Genomic DNA, 17,360 nt, shown 5'->3' on the forward strand with positions numbered 1-17,360 from the left:
AGTGCCAGTGATGGAGAATACAATGCCAGTGATGGAGAATACAGTGTCGTGATAGAGAATACAGTGCCAGTGATGGAGAATACAGTGCCAGTGATGGAGAATACAATGCCAGTGATGGAGAATACAGTGTCGTGATAGAGAATACAGTGCCAGTGATGGAGAATACAGTGCCAGTGATGGAGAATACGGTGCCAGTGATGGAGAGTACGGTGCCAGTGATGGAGAATACAGTGCCAATGATGGAGAATACAGTGCCAGTGATGGAGAATACGGTGCCAGTGATGGAGAGTACGGTACCAGTGATGAAGAATACAGTGCCAGTGATGGAGAATACAGTGCCAGTGATGGAGAATACAGTGCCAGTGATGAAGAATACAGTGCCAGTGATGGAGAATACAGTGCCAGTGATGGAGAATACGGTGCCAGTGATGGAGAACACGGTGCCAGTGATGGAGAATATAGTGCCCTGATGGAGAATACGGTGCCAGTGATGGAGAATACGGTGCCAGTGATGGAGAATACGGTGCCAGTGATGGAGAGTACGGAGCCAGTGATGGAGAATACGGTGCCAGTGATGGAGAATACGGTACCAGTGATGCAGACTGTTCACAACTAGGAAACCTCAACCTGAAAAGTTTACTCTCCGCGGCAGAATTGTCAAGCATAGAAAAAGGCCTTTCAGCCTATCATACCAATGCTGTTCAAAAACAACCCCCGACAATTCTAATCCTGTTTTCCAACTCTTGGCCCATAGCCCTGTGCGCCTTGGCATTTAAATACTGACTAACAGTTATGAGGGTTTCTGCCTCTACCATATTTACAGGCAGGGAGTTCCACATTCCCTTTTCTTTCTCCCTCTCATGTCTTTTAAACTGAGTGCCCCCTGCCCTGAATATATGCTCCCTGGTCAATGAGCCTTCTATCAAGGGGAAAGGTTACTTCCTGTCTACCCTATCTATGCCCCTCAAACCTTCAAATATTTCAATCATGTTTTCCTCGGAGCAGAGCAGACCGAAGGGGGACTACCTCAGCCAGTCCAAACTCTCTTCACAACTGAAACTCTCCAGCTGAGTCAATCTCTTCTTGACCTTTCCAGTGCTATCATATCCCTCCTATAACGTGCATTTCAGAACCACAGACAGTACTCTAACCCCAGTGATTTCTCTCTGTAATTGCTTCCCTGGTCCTTGGTCCCTTGCCTGGCCTCAGGTGTTCACTGCACTCACAGCACTGCCACCACTCAGGAGGGAACCTCCTTCGAATTGCAGATCAATCCTGAAATAGGACATTGAATCTGTATTCTCCATCACTGGCACTGTATTCTCCATCACTGGCACCGTATTCTCCATCACTGGCACTGTATTCTCCATCACTGGCACCGTATTCTCCATCACTGGCACTGTATTCTCCATCACTGGCACCGTATTCTCCATCACTGGCACTGTATTCTCCATCACTGGCACCGTATTCTCCATCACTGGCACCGTATTCTCCATCACTGGCACCGTATTCTCCATCACTGGCACTGTATTCTCCATCACTGGCACTGTATTCTCCATCACTGGCACCGTATTCTCCATCACTGGCACTGTATTCTCCATCACTGGCACTGTATTCTCCATCACTGGCACCGTATTCTCCATCACTGGTACCGTATCCTCCATCACTGGCACTGTATTCTCAAAACATCATTTCAGTCAGGACAACAGTCTCAACCTTTTTATTACTGTGATGCTGCTAACCACAGCATGATTATCTCAGGTCAACGTCTTAGTCTCAGGATGCTGGCAGTGTTAGAAATGGAGAAAAGTGTTGTTTTGGCAGATATAGAAAAAGCATACAGAAAAGGGGTACAGCAAGAGAACTATTAACTCTGAAAAGTAGAGATACTCTTCCCTAAACACCTGCAGTGTGGTTAATTAAATACTAACTTTGGTGTGTAAGTATTATAGCAAATAAGTTCTTTTTAAAAATTACGTTTTCAGCAAAAAGCTGAGATAACCGAAATGCTTGGGCTACACAAAATGATACAAGTTAATGAAATGTCCGAGGATGGAATGTACCAGCAGAAATGATACAAAATGTTAAACCAGATCTTTCCCAGCACTTACAGGGAGGAAGGTTGCCAGCCTGGGGAAGGGGGCAATGGGCGTGGAGCATAGATGGGCAGAGGCAAAATACTAAGAGAGATTGGGTAATGCAGGAGTCTGGAGAGGTGACCTCACGCAGCTCAAAAGTATAACTGTAGTAGTTTGAATAATCATCACTTCAATTGCTCTCTGCAATTGGGGTCCTTTCTTGCAAGATCGTAGAATAAATCGTCTTGTTTCCAGCTTTGGTGGTCTCGTCTAAATTTTATTGAATTTTGTTTCTAACAGCAGGAACCTGGTTGAAACGACATTAATTACTGCCCACATCTGTACTGTTCCCCAGTGTCATAGAGAGACAGGTCCCAACCCAGTATTGTACCGCAGTGTTATAGAGACAGACCTGTCTCCACTAATACTGTATGGTTAGCAAATTTAATAGAACATAGACCATTACAGTGCAGTACAGACCCTCAATGTCGCACTGACCCGTGGAATCAATCTGAAGCCTATCTAACCTACACTGTTTGATTTTCATCCATATCTTTTAAATGGTCATTGGATAATGTCCTTAAAGTTAGCAAGTCTGCTACTGTGCAGGCCGTGTGTTCCACACCCCTACTACTCTTGACAACTTTAAGTACATTTAAGTTGGTGAATCTACTACCATTGCCGGCAAAGCATTCCATACCCTCACTACTCTCTGAGTAAAGAAACTACCTCTGACATCTGTCCTATATCTATCACCCCTCAATTTAAAGTTATGTTCACTCGTACTAGCCATCGCCATCCCACGAAAAAAGCTTTCACTGTCCACCCTATCTAACCCTCTGATTATCTTATATGTCTCTATTAAATCACCTCGCCACCTTCTTCCCTCTAACGAAAACAGCCTCAAGTCCCTCAGCCTTTCCTCTTAAGACTAGTAAATCCTAGTAAATCTCCTCTGCACCCTTTCCAAAGCTTCCACATCCTTCTTATAAGGTGGTGACCAGAACTGTACACAATAATCCAAGTGGGGCCGCCCCAGAGTTTTGTACAGCTGCAGCATAACCTCATGGTTCCGGAACTCAATCCCTCTATTAATAAAAGCTAAAACACTGTATGCCTTCTTAACAACCCTGTCAACCTGGGTCGCAACTTTTAAGGATCTGTGTACCTGGACACCGAGATCTCTCTGCTCATCTACACTACCAAGAATCTTACCATTAGCCCAGTACTTTGCATTCCGGTTACTCCGACCAAAGTGAATCATCTCACACTTGTCCGCATTAAACTCCATCTGCCACCTCTCAGCCCAGCTCTGCAGCTTATCGATGTCTCTCTGTAACCTACAACATCCTTCGTCACTATCCACAACTCCACCGACCTTCGTGTCGTCTGCAAATTTACTAACCCACCCTTCTACACCCTCATCCAGGTCGTTTATAAAAATGACGAACAGCAGTGGACCCAACACCGACCCTTGCGGTACACCACTGGTAAATGGACTCCAGGATGAACATTTCCCATCAACCACTACCCTCTGTCTTCTTTCAGGAAGCCAATTACTGATCAAACTGTTTTATCTCCCACAATCCCATTCTTCCGCATTTTGTGCAATAGCCTACTGTGGGGAACCTTATCGAACGCCTTGCTGAAATCCATATACACCACATCAACTGGTTTACTCTCATCTACCTGTTTGGTCACCTTCTCAAAGAACTCAATAAGGTTTGTGAGGCACGACCTACCCTTCACAAAACCGTGCTGACTATCCCTAATCAAATTTTCTTTTCTAGATGATTATAAATCCTGTCTCTTGTAACCTTTACCAACACTTTGGTTGTGGGTAAAGTAAGGCTCACTGGTCTATAGTTACCAGGGTTGTCTCTACTCCCCTTCTTGAACAGCAGAGCCACATTTGCTATCCTCCAGTCTTCTGGCACTATTCCTGTAGACAATGATATTTAAAGATCAATGACAAAGGCTCGGCAATCTCCTCCCTGGCTTCCCAGAGGATCCTAGGATAAATCCCATCCGGCCCAGGGGACTTACCTATTTTCACACTCTGAAGGATTTCTAATACCTCCTCCTTGTGAACCTCAACCCCACCTAGTTTAGTAGCCTGTATCTCAGTATTCTCCTCGACAACATTGTCATTTTCTAGAGTGAACACTGTCGAAAAATATTCATTTAGTACTTCCCCTATCTCCTCTGACTCCACAACTTCCCACTACTATCCTTGATTGGCCCTAATCTTACTCTCGTCATTCTTTTATTCCTTAAATACCCATAGAAAGCCTTAGGGTTTACCCCGATCCTATCCGCCAACAACTTCTCATGTCTCCTCCTGGCTCTTCTGAGCTCTCTGTAGGTCTTTCCTGGCTACCTTGTAACCCTCAAGTGCTTTAACTGAGCCTTCACATCTCATCCTAACATAAGCGTCCTTCTTCCTCTTGACCAGAGATTCCACTTCCTTCATAAACCACGGCTCACGTGCTCTACAGCTTCCTCCCTGCCTGACAGGTACATACTTATCTAGGTCACACAGGAGCTTTTCCTTGAATAAGCTCCACATTTCTAATGTGCCCATCCCCTACAGTAAAGTAAACATAACAGAATTGTGATCGCTATCACCAAAGTGCTCACCTACTTCCAAGTCTAACACCTGGCCGGGCTCGTTATCCAGTACTAAATCTAATGTGGCTTAGCCCCTTGTTGGCCTGTCTACATACTGTATCAGGAAGCCCTCCTGCACACACTGGACAAACTGACCCACCTATAGTACTTGTACTATAGTGTTCCCAGTCAATATTTGAAAAGTTGAAGTCCCCCATGACAACTACCCTGTCTCTCTCACTGCTATCCTCTCCTCTACATCGCTGGAACTATTCGGAGGCCTATAGAAAACTCCCAACAGGGTGACTGCTCCTTTCCTGTTTCTAACCTCAGCCTGTACTGCCTCAGTTGACGAGTCCCCAGACATCCTTTCTACAACTGCAATACTGTCCTTGACCAACAATGCCACACCTCGCCCTCTTTTATCATCTTATCTGTTCTTACTGAAACATCTAAATCCTAGAACCTGCAACAACCATTCCTGTCCCTGCTCTAACCATGTCTCCGAAATGGCCACAACATCGAAGTCCCAGGTACCAACCCATGCTGCAAGTTCACCCACCTTATTCCGGATACTCCTGGCGTTGAAGTAGACACAGTTCAAACCAACTTCTTGCTTGCCGGTGCCATCTTGTGTCCCTGAAACTTGATTTTGGACCTCCCTACTCTCAACCTTTCTATACTCGAACTACAATTTTGGTTCCCATCCCCTTGCTGGATGAGTTTAAACCCACCCCAATAGCCTTAGTGAATATTCCCCCCCCAGGATATTGGTACCCCTCCGGTTCAGATGAAGACCATCCTGCTTGTAGAGGTCCCACCTACCCCAGAAAGAGCCCCAGTTATCCAAGAATCCAAAACCCTCCCTCCTGCACTATCCCTGTAGCCACGTGTTGAACTTTACTCTCTCCCTATTCCTCGCCTCACTAGCACGTGGCACGGGCAACAAACCAGAGACAATAACTCTGTTCGTTCTAGCTCTAAGCTTCCATCCTAGCTCCCTGAATTTCTGCCTTGAATCCCCATCTCTCTTCCTACCTATGTCGTTGGTGCCTATGTGGACCACGACATGGGGCTACTCTCCCTCCCCCTTAAGGATCCCAAAAACACGATTAGAGACATCACGAACCCTGGCACCTGGGAGGCAACACACCAACCGTGAGTCTCTCTCGTCCCCACAGAATCTCCTATCTGTCCCCCAACTATGGAGTCCCCAATGACTACTGCTCTGTTCCTCTTCTCCTTTCCCTTCTGAGCAGCAGGGACAGACTCTGTGCCAGAGCCCTGTACCCTACTGCTTTCCCCTGGTAAGTCCCCCCCCCGCTCCCCAACAATATCCAAAACAGTATACTTGTTGTTGAGGGGAATGGCCACAGGGGATCCCTGCACTGCCTGCCGGTTCCCTTTCCGTCCCTGACTGTAACCCATCTACCTTTTTCTTGTACCTTAGGAGTGACTACCTCCCTGTAACTCCTCTCAATAACTCCCTCTGCCTCCAGAATGATCCGAACTTCATCCCTGCTCCAGTTCCCTAACATGGTTGACAGACTAATATGACAGACTAGGAGAAAGTGAGGACTGCAGATGCTGGAGATCAGAGCTGAAAAATGTGTTACTGGAAAAGCACAGCAGGTCAGGCAGCATCCAAGGAGCAGGAGAATCGACGTTTCGGGCATGGGTCCTTCTTCAGATCTGCCCATGGGGTGGCATGGTGGTTCAGTGGTTAGCACTGTTGCCTCACAGCACCAGGGATCCAGGTTCGATTTCAGCCTCAGGCGACTGACTGTGTGGAGTTTGCACATTCTCCCCGTGTCTGCGTGGGTTTCCTTCGGGTGCTCTGGTTTCCTCCCATAATCCAAAGATGAGCAAGTCAGGTGAATTGGCCATGCTAAATTGCCCATAGCGTTAGGTGCATTAGTCAGAGAGAAATGTGGGTGGGTTACTCTCTGGAGGGTCAGTGTGGACATGTTGGGCCAAATGACTTGTTTCCACACTGGAAAGAATCTAATCTAATATCACCATTAGGCCCCAGTGTTATATCTGTCTCCTCCAGTACTGCAGAGTCCTGTTTGGAGAGGAGGTGATCTATACCCCAGTTCCTGAGTTATCGTCAGTTTGACTGCATCGACAGTGAGACTTCCACCAGCCCATGGTTACAATGCACTGATCCCAGAGACTGCAGTAGACACCTCCCTCTAGTGGCTGTAGTCTACATTCCTGGTTGCCTGAGATTACACAAACAAACTGCTGAAACTGTACAGAACATTATTTCAAGCGATTCAGATCATAAGAACTGCGAGGAAGGTGAAATCAAACACACAGAATACAGCACTGCAGGGTTTCTCAGTGACTGTGAGTTAAGTGGGCTGCAGCACAGCTCTCGTTAACAAACTGATAGGTCCAAAGGAGATCAGTGGATAGAGAATAAATACAGAGCCAGTCTGGACAGGAATGAGAATCACAAGACAAACATGTAAAAGCATTTTCAGGAAGATTGAGAGAAGAAAAGGAGAGATGAAAACAAGATTAACAAATGATCATAGACAGTGTAAAAGAATAGAAACTGAAAACAGTGCAGAAATATGCAGTGCAAAGGAATGTACACATGCACTCACTTGTGGCACAGATACTCACAAGGAAACATTCACATTTGAAGATACGCGCACAATTCCTCAAACCTATATGTACACATTCCTCAGATTATAAACAGATTGCAGTGTGATATTAGCAGATTTTGTGTCAGTTTGTTCACTATGGCCTGGAGTTTCCAAACAGTGACAAATATACTCAGATTGGTGGTGGGGTCCATTTGGAGGTGGCGGAAATGACGGCGGATGATGCGCTGTACATGGAGATTGGTGGGGTGGTAGGTGAGGACCAGTGGGGTTCTGTCCTGGTGGCGGTTGGAGGGGCGGGGCAAAAGGGCGGAGGAGCGGGAAGTGGAAGAGATGCGGTGGAGGGCATCGTCGACCACGTCGGGGGGGAAATTGCGGTCCTTGAAGAAGGAGGCCATCTGGGTTGTACGGTTTTGGAACTGGTCCTCCTGGGAGCAGATGCGGCGGAGTCGAAGGAATTTGGAGAATGGGATGGCGTTTTTACAGGGGGCAGGGTGGGAGGAGGTGTAGTCCAGGTCGCTGTGGGAGTCGGTCGGTTTGTAGTAGATGTCCGTGTTGATTCGGTCGCCTGAGATAGAAATAGAAAGGTCGAGGAAGGGGAGGGAGGAATCTGAGACTGGCCAGGTGAATTTGAGGTCGGGGTGGAAGGTGTTGGTGAAGTGGATGAACTGTTCAACTGGCCAGGTGAATTTGAGGTCGGGGTGGAAGGTGTTGGTGAAGTGGATGAACTGTTCAACCTCCTCGTGGGAGCACGAGGCGGCGCCAATACAGTCATCGATGTCGCGGAGGAAAAGGTGGGGGGTAGGGCCAGTGTAGTTGCGGAAGATGGACTGTTCCACATATCCTACAAAGAGGCAGGCATAGCTGGGGCCCATGCGGGTGCCCATGGCTACTCCTTTCGTTTGGAGCCAAATTTCCCGTAGTGTTAGGTCTGGGTGTGTTGCTCTTCGGAGGGTTGGTGTGGGCTTGTTGGGCCAAAGGGCCTGTTTCCACACTGTAAGTAATCTAATCTAATCTAGTCTGCTTGAAGCTTGTCCTGTCTTGTCCCTGCTGCAGGTTTACGGATTCTCCTCAGCCCAGCTTTCCTAGAAATCCAGGGTACGTCAATGGCCCTAGGGAATTCGACAGGCAAAATCGACGTTTCGGGCAAAAGCCTTGGGCCTCCTCCACCGCCGCTCCCTCACCACCAGACGCCTGGAGGAAGAACGCCTCATCTTCTGCCTCGGAACACTTCAACCCCAGGGCATCAATGTGGACTTCAACAGTTTCCTCATTTCCCCTTCCCCCACCTCATCCTAGTTTCAAACTTGCAGCTCCGCACTGTCCCCTTGACCTGTCCGGACTTGTCCGACCTGCCCAGCTCCTTTTCCACCTATCCACTCCACCCTCTCCTCCCTGACCTATCACCTTCATCTCCTTCCCCACTGACCTATTGTACTCTATGCCACTCTCTCCCCACCCCCACCCTCCTCTAGCTTATCATTCCACGCTTCAGGCTCTCTGCCTTTATTCCTGATGAAGGGCTTTTGCCCGAAACGTTGATTTTGCCTGTCCTCGGATGCTGCCTGAATTGCTGTGCTCTTCCAGCACCACTGATCCAGAATCTGGTTTCCAGCATCTGCAGTCATTGTTTTTACCTAGGGAATTCGACCACAGCGCAGTGCTGTTGGCGCAGACAGGATCGATCCCCTTTTTATGACACTCACTGACAACTAGGTAGTTTAAGTCCAGTGTAATGTTAGTGAAGGAGTGAGGTGGCGGCTGGGCAGGTTTTATTTATTTGTTAGTGGATGTGGGTATTGCTGGTGAGGCCAAGATTAATTGTCCAGAGGGCAGTAAAGAGTTAGTACATTTCTGTGGGTCTGGAGTCATGTGTAAGCCAGATGAGGCTAGGGCAGCATTTTCGTTCCCTAAAGATTCTTGCAATAAAAAAAATTTGGAATTAAATAAAAACTAGCCAGATGATGACAATGAATTCATCTGGTTCACTAACGTTCCCTAAATACAGAAGGAAACATCAATGTGCCAGATGTGTTCATTGTCATCATTCAGCTAGTTTTATTTAATTCCAGATTTTATTTATCAAATTCAAATTTCAGCACCCTCCACGGTCAAACCCATGTCTGCTGGGTTTCTGGATTACTGGTCTCGTGACATTACCAGGTTGGCAGGGGGTAGATGAGAAGGGTGTTGGCTGAGAGGAAGGTCAGTTCTAAAGTTGCCCAAAAGTTGAACTGATCTTTTTCAAACAGTGTGAGACAAGTGGACTGACAGATTGCTGAAGGATAAGCCAATGGTAAACTAGGAGGAGGCACTAAACAGTGAGATCCTTGGCCCCTGCAGACATAAAATGGGACCGTCAAATCTAGATGTCTAGAGAAATACAGGTGAAGGTTAAACAGAAAAATGAAGTATATGCTAGTCACACATAACACTGCAGTTAGCCTAGAGGAGTGCAGAAAGTGCAGGGATTAAGTGAGAAAAGAAATATATATTTTTTCCCTGTTTTTGATTTCCTTATCTACTGGTAAAACATCTTTGGGTTTTCCTTTATCTTGCTAAAGAACAAGAGGAGAATTCAGGAAAGAGTGGGACCTATCAGAGATGAAGAAGGGAACGTGTGTGAAGACACAGAGATATGGGAAGAATTTTAAATTAATTTTTTGTCTCTGTATTCACAAAGGAAAGAGTTGATGGAGATATAGTAATGCAAGAGGAGCAGTGTAAAATATTGGACAAAATAATCATGATGAGAGAAGGTATGTTACAGGAATTAGAATCCTTGAAAGTGGAAAGTTGCCAGGGCTTGATGGATTATTCGCTATGATGTTGAGGGAGGACTGGGAGGAAATTGGAAAGGACATCTGGGTGTCTGTGGGTCAGCATGGACAAGATAGGCTGAATAGGCCCCTTTGTGCTCTATCACTTCTATGGTTCGATGACACTCGTGACTGATCAGAACCCCGAAATACCATCAACTCATTAACTTTTAATTCCACAATGTGCTTTTGAAAAGTGATGTGCCACATCCGAAAAATGACTGCAGATGTAAATTTAGTCACTGTTTGGAAAAATCCTGTTTGGAGTTGTAGAATGCTGTACCTATAGATTGTTGGAAAAAACCTTAGAGAGAATAAAAGGAAGAGAGAACGAAGGAACTGACTACCTACCCCCTCTGCAAGTCACTCCTGCAGAGTTTTTATGGTTTGGCTTTCCATGATTATACGAAGCAGGGGTTACAAACTACCTGTATTGCTAATCTGTGTGTGTTAATGGCCTGATGTTCTACTGCATGGACTAGTGTGCTGTGGGGGTCACAGCTTTAAGAACAGCCATTTAAACACCCCTGCATTGTTGGAAAATATTGTCTCACTCTGCCACTGCAAACAGGAATTAGGACAAAAAAGTCTCAATCAACCTACACACCAACCGAACCACGCGGCCTGTGAGGAGCTGTAGCTGGTCACACTTGCTGCAGACATAGTTGTCAGAGACACTAGACTGCTCCCTATCTCCCACATCTGGCGGGAGTATACAACTATCCTAACTGCCATCTCTGACCCTCCACAATTAGACAAAGAATGGAATCTTACGTTACCTCATTGCTGATCGCCCTCTTCACCAAAGCCCACACTTTAACCTCCATCAGCATTTCAACTACAAAGGAGCCGTTCTCAAAATGGCCACTCTACTAGAGCTTGCCTCCCTTTTATTTGCTCCAGGGCGGCCGAGGACTTCTCCTAGAAACCTCCTCAGTGGCTTCTCAGCAGTGCCCTGTTAGATGCCCTTGCACCGCTAACACCAGCTCTTCTGCACTCCCCTCCTTGGTTGAGTGACTAAGCCAAGTCCTCCCAGAATTCTCCTCACTCACTGATCAGCAGCACCCTCAATGAACTGTGGCAGTTCTAGAAGACAACTCACTCCCACCTTTTCAGGGGTAATCAGCATGGGCAACCCAGCCAGCAATACCTTTATCATGTGAATGAGTAAAAACGGCACAAAATGGAAATGTGTGAAAATGGCACTTTGGTAAAGTCAAGTAAAATTCAAGTTTGTGAGTTTAAAGTGTATCTCCTATCCAAAATTGTATCCGCACCAAAGTAGTGAGACTTCTTGAATAATTGTTTTTCATACAGTATGGAGGTGTCTCCCACAGCTCAACGATTTGGAATTAAGTATCGAGGGAGAAATTTCAAAGTTTGGAGATATTACAAATCTTGGAAATATTATAACCAATGAGAAGGATGGCAATAAATTTCTGTGAAACAGGCTGGTGAGCTGGGCATTTAGCAGATAAAACGTAATGCATAGAAGCTGAAATAATTTGACAGAAAGCATAAGGAGACGCAATATGAAACATACAATTCTAAAGATATAAAATCAAAGAAACCTGGGCGTGTTGAGTTTTAAATGGGGCAGGACAGATTGAAAAGGCTGTTGAAAGTGCAGATGGTCTTACTGAGAGAGGCACAGAATGCAAAAACAAGGAGATAATGCTAAGCCTTGATGAAATGTGGTCGAGTTACAGCTGGGGATTGTGTGAGTTACGGACCCCTCAATTAAAGGTACGGTATACATCTTCAACTTCATAACATTACCATCCTTCTTAAGAGAGAGGGAATGCTGTTATGCACTGAGAGCATGTTATTCATGTCCTCCACTGTGAAGACAGATACAAAATACCTGCTCAATGCCTCGGCCATTTCATCACATCCAGTAACTAAATGCCCCTTCTCATCCTCTAAAAGACCACTTTAGCCACTCTTTTTTGTTTTATATATTTACTTTCTCAAACATACATGCAGTGGCTGATATACACACAGTTGCTCACAAATGCACATACTCAAACATACACTCACCTGCACATGCACACGCTGTCACATACATGCAGTTGCTTGCAACCCCACGCACTCACTCATGTACACAAATTCAAGTCCACTCACTCATGTACACAAACAGCAGCAGCTTGTCATGCACTATGGAAATGGCGTTCCCTATTCCTTTGGTATATCTTGTGAATTGTCTTGATTAGTACAAGATAGAAAGCTTTGACTGGATGTGTGTTTTTTCAGCAATACTCTGTAGAATACTTGCTTACTCTATCATACTTTCCCTCTCCCTAAAGCTCTCTATTAAATTTGCTTCCCCTACCATTCTCACTTGAGATCTCAATGATACTCACCGCTTCCATGCTTTCTGGGTCTCCCTCTCAGGCTCTGCAAAGCCCAATGCTCTCTCTGACACAGTCACTTGTTAAGTCTCTGTCATGCTCATTTGCACACTCTGAATTCCTACATTTGGCATCGGAGAGACACAGTAATATACTACTCCTGTCAACGTATTGGCTTCAATTTGAAAGAAGGTTAGGTTTAAAGGGATGACGGTGGCAAAGTGCTAATGTGTACTTACTTGGTAGGCCTTGTTTAACCACAACACTGAGCAGGACGTCATATTCCCAATCCAGTGTAGATTCCCAGAGATCAGATGTGTTTCATTTAACCAACAACCAAAGACATCATAGGGTTTATTCCTCACTCTGGACAGCAAGGTGAAGTCATCTGAAAGGAGAGATTACCCAGAGCAGGTGAAATTAATATTGCTTACAGACTCAAACAATGTCACAACAAGGAAGACACAGGAAAAGGGCTGTTTCATTCGCTAGCCTCTCACTCATGCTTTTCCCGTTTTCTGTGCAAATGTTTCCTTTTCAAACATTTTTCCAGTTACGTTACAAACATTATTCCTGAATCTCCTCCATTTGAGGCAATGCATTCCAGCTGCAAACTTTGAATAACTTTCAGAAACTGCTGCAATATATTTCACATTTAACATTTCTTGGATGACTTCAGTTTTGAAGGATTGCAGAAAAAGGACTTTATTTCAAGTTTAATGGATATTGAAGATCCAAATTAGGAACGCCAATCTTGATCTTTATGCTCAAGTCTGGAGTGCGTCTTAAACCCCCAAACCTTCAAGATGACAGTTCTCTGAACTGAGGCAAAGCTGATACGTACAGCTATAATTAATGAATCCTCATTTTTTTTCAAATGTCATTTAATATTTTTCTTCGATTGATCTGTTCTTTTATCCATTCACAGGATTCAGTGTTGCTGGCTGTGACAACATTTAGTCTCCATCTCTGATTGACCTGGAGAAGTTAGTGGTGCTGGAAATGTGTTGCTGGAAAAGCGCAGCAGGTCAGGCAGCATCCAGGGAACAGGAGAATCGACGTTTCGGGCATAAGCCAAGAAGGGCTTATGCCCGAAACGTCGATTCTCCTGTTCCCTAGATGCTGCCTGACCTGCTGCGCTTTTCCAGCAACACATTTCCAGCTCTGATCTCCAGCATCTGCAGACCTCACTTTCTCCTCAGAAGTTAGTGGTGAGCTACCTTCTTGAACTGCTGCAGTCTAAATGAATCCCTAACACTGACTTTCGGATGACTGTTGGCATTTGTTGAGTTTCCCCCTCTCACTTCATGTTGAACAGGGTTTAACACTTGCAGTTTTCCGGTTCCCCAGCACTCAACCCAAATCCAAAGAAGATTATGGTCAGACTCTCAGCAGTTACCGCCCTGACTTTATAGAATTGAGGCAGAGGACTAGCCGTGGTCATATTGTTTACAGAAGCAGACCAGAGGGGCTGAATGGCCTCCTCCTGCTCCTAATTCAGACATTCTGAACTCCCATCAGCAAACTAAGATGTAGTCATCTGGACTTGGTCTAATCTCAACTTTCAGTAGTGCCCGATCTTTACCATGTTTTATTTCTTGATGGCCTACTCTTAAACTGCGGAATCCAACTGCCCCCTGCTGCAATTTCTTTTACTTACCAATTCTTCTTTCCTTTGTTTGTATTTTAATTGTAGTATAAGAATAAAGTGTGTTTTGAACAAGTAATATGGGGCGGCACAGTGGCTCAGTGGTTAGCACTGCTGCCTCACAGCACCAGGGACTCAGGTTCAATCCCAGCCTCGGGTGACTGTCTGTGTGGAGGTTGCACATTCTCACCGTGTCTGCGTGGCTTTCCTCCGTTTTCCTCCCACAGTGCAAAAGATGTGCAAGTCAGGTGACTTGGCCATGCTGAAATGCCCAAAGTGTTCACGGATGTGTAGGTTAGGTGCATTAGTCAGGGGTAAAAAGGATAATAGGGTAGGAGAATGGGTCTGGGTGGGTTACTCTTCAGAGGGTCTGTGTGGACATGTTGGGCCGAAGGGACTGTTTCCACACTGTATTACCAATCGAATTATATCAAACACAGCACCTTATACTTGCCTTTAAATAAAGGTTTAAGATCTAGGCTATCTCCTTGATGTATTTGAAGAGAGCTTGGTCTGGTCCATAACACTGCCTAAAAGCCTCTTAAATATTGTGCATAAGTGTATAAACGATTCTTGCACTTCATGTCACCCTGGTACTGTACCCCAGTGTTATACAGTAACAAACCTGTCCCCACCAGTACTGTATCCCAGTGTCATACAGTGACACACCTGTCCCCATCAGTACTGTACCCCAGTGTTATACAGTGACAGACCTGTGCCCACCAGGACTGTACCCCAGTGTAATACAGTGACAGTCCTGTCCCCACCAGTACTGTACTCCAGTGTTATACAGCGACTGACCTGTCCCCACCAGTACTGTACCCCAGTGTTATACAGTGACAGTCCTGTCCCCACCAGTACTGTACTCCAGTGTTATACAGTGACAGACCTGTGCCCACCAGTACTGTACTCCAGTGTTATACAGTGACAGACCTGTCCCCACCAGTACTGTACCCCAGTGTTGTACAGTGACAGTCCTGTCCCCACCAGTACTGTACCCCAGTGTCATACAGGGACAGACCTGTCCCCACCAGTACTGTACCCCAGTGTTATACAGTGACAGTCCTGTCCCCACCAGTACTGTACTCCAGTGTTATACAGTGACAGACCTGTGCCCACCAGTACTGTAACCCACTGTTATACAGTGACAGACCTGTCCCCACCAGTACTGTACCCCAGTGTTATACAGTGACAGACCTGTCCCCACCAGTACTGTACTCGAGTGTTATACAGTGACAGACCTGTGCCCATCAGTACTGTACCCCAGTGTTATACAGTGACAGACCTGTCCCCACCAGTACTGTACCCCAGTGTTGTACAGTGACAGTCCTGTCCCCACCAGTACTGTACCCCAGTGTCATACAGGGACAGACCTGTCCCCACCAGTACTGTACCCCAGTGTTATACAGTGACAGACCTGTCCCCACCAATACTGTACCCCAGTGTTATACTGTGACAGACCTGTCCCCACCAGTACTGTACCCCAGTGTTATACAGTAACAGACCTGTGCCCACCAGTACGTTACCCCAGTGTTATACAGTGACAGACCTGTCCCCACCAGTACTGTACCCCAGTGTCATACAGGGACAGACCTGTCCCCACCAGTACTGTACCCCAGTGTTATACAGTGACAGACCTGTCCCCACCAGTACTGTACCCCAGTGTTATACAGTACAGACCTGTCCACTCCAGTACTGTACCCCAGTGTTATACTGTGACAGACCTGTCCCCACCAAATGACCATTAGATATACGAGCAGAATTAGGTCATTTAGGTCATTATATTTACTCTGCCATTTGATCATGGCGGATATGTTTCTCAACCCAATTCTCCTGCCTTTTTCTCATTACCCACAATTCCCTGATTAAAAAGAATCTATCCATCATAAAGTCAATCAATGACTTTCGTCTCTACAGCCTTCTGTGGCAAGGAGTTTCACAGATCCATCACCCTAACATTGAAGAATTTCCTCCTTATCTCATCTCTAAAAGGTCATCCCTTAACTCTGAGGCTGTGCCTTTGCGTCCTGGTCCCTCCTATTAGTGGAAATATCTCTACATTCACTCCATCCAGGCCTCTCAGTATTCTGTAGGTTTCAATCAGATCCCCACCTTCCGTTGAGTACAGACCCAGAGTCCACAACTGTTCCTCATATCTCAAGCCCTTAATTCCTGAAATCATCCTTAGATTGAGAGCCTAAAACCACCTTCAATCTGTTCGCCCCTGATTTATCTAAACTCCATTGAGAACAGACCCAGAGTTGTCAACCACTCTTGCATATTACAAGCCCTTCATCCTGGGACCTTGCTTGTAAGACTTGTATGGACCCCATCCAATGCCAGCACAACCTTCCTCAGATAGGGAGCCCAAAACAGCTCACCATTCAAACTTCTGACCACAGCCATACAAACCCTCAGTAGTACATCTCTGCTCTTGTATGCCAGCCCTCTCAAAACCACATCTATGGTGGGTAAGTTAATTGAGAAGATTCTGAGATGATATACAGGCATTTGGACAGACAGAGTTTGATTGGGAGTAGTCAACATGGCTTTGTGCATGGGAGATCATTCCTCACAAATTTGTTCGAGCTTTTTGATGACATGACCAGGAAGGTTGATGAGGGCGGTAGATGTAGTTTGTATGGATTTCAGTAAGGCCTTTGATAAGGTTCCACATGGCAGGCTGCTCTGGAAGGTGAGATCACATGGTATCCAAGGCGAGATCACATGGTATCCAAGGCAAGCTGGCAAACTGGATACACAACTGGCTTGATGGTAGGAAGCAGAGGGTAATAGAGGAAGGATGCTTGTCGGACTGGAGGTCTGTGACTAGTGGAGTGGCTCAGGGGTCGGTGCTGGGCCCATTGCTGTTTGTTATCTACATCAATGATTTGGATGAGAATGTACAAGGCAGGATTAGTACGTTTGGTGATGACACTAAAATAGGTGGGATCATGGGCAGTGAGGAAGGTTATCAGAAATTGCAGCAGGACCTTGATCAGCTGGGGAAGTGGGCCGAGAAATGGCAAATGGAGTTTAATAGAGAGAAGTGTGAGGTTTTGCATTTTGCAAAGTCAAATCAAGGTCGGAGTTTTATGGTGAGTGGTAGGGCCTTAAGGAGTGTAGTGGAACAGAGGGATCTTGGAGTTCAGGTGCATGGTTCTGTGAAATGGAGTCCCAGGTAGACAGGGCAGTGAAGAAAGCTTTTTTGCACACTGGCCTTCATCAGTCAGGGCACT

General features: G+C 45.9%; 1 protein-coding gene across 2 annotated transcripts in view; it reads right to left on the bottom strand.

Annotated features, from left to right (window-relative positions):
- Positions 1 to 17,360, bottom strand: part of fbxw5 (F-box and WD repeat domain containing 5) — a 183,850-nt gene that overhangs the window by 10,379 nt on the left and 156,111 nt on the right. For both annotated transcript variants that reach the window (XM_087998593.1, XM_087998592.1), the window contains exon 5: positions 12,713 to 12,861. In XM_087998593.1, coding sequence (XP_087854719.1) covers positions 12,713 to 12,861 — 149 coding nt within the window. The remainder of the gene's footprint in view (positions 1 to 12,712; positions 12,862 to 17,360) is intronic.

This window comes from Chiloscyllium plagiosum, unplaced genomic scaffold (assembly GCF_037043375.1).
Source record: "Chiloscyllium plagiosum isolate Xiang-an unplaced genomic scaffold, Cpla_swu_hap1 HiC_scaffold_21, whole genome shotgun sequence".
NCBI lineage: Eukaryota > Metazoa > Chordata > Chondrichthyes > Orectolobiformes > Hemiscylliidae > Chiloscyllium > Chiloscyllium plagiosum.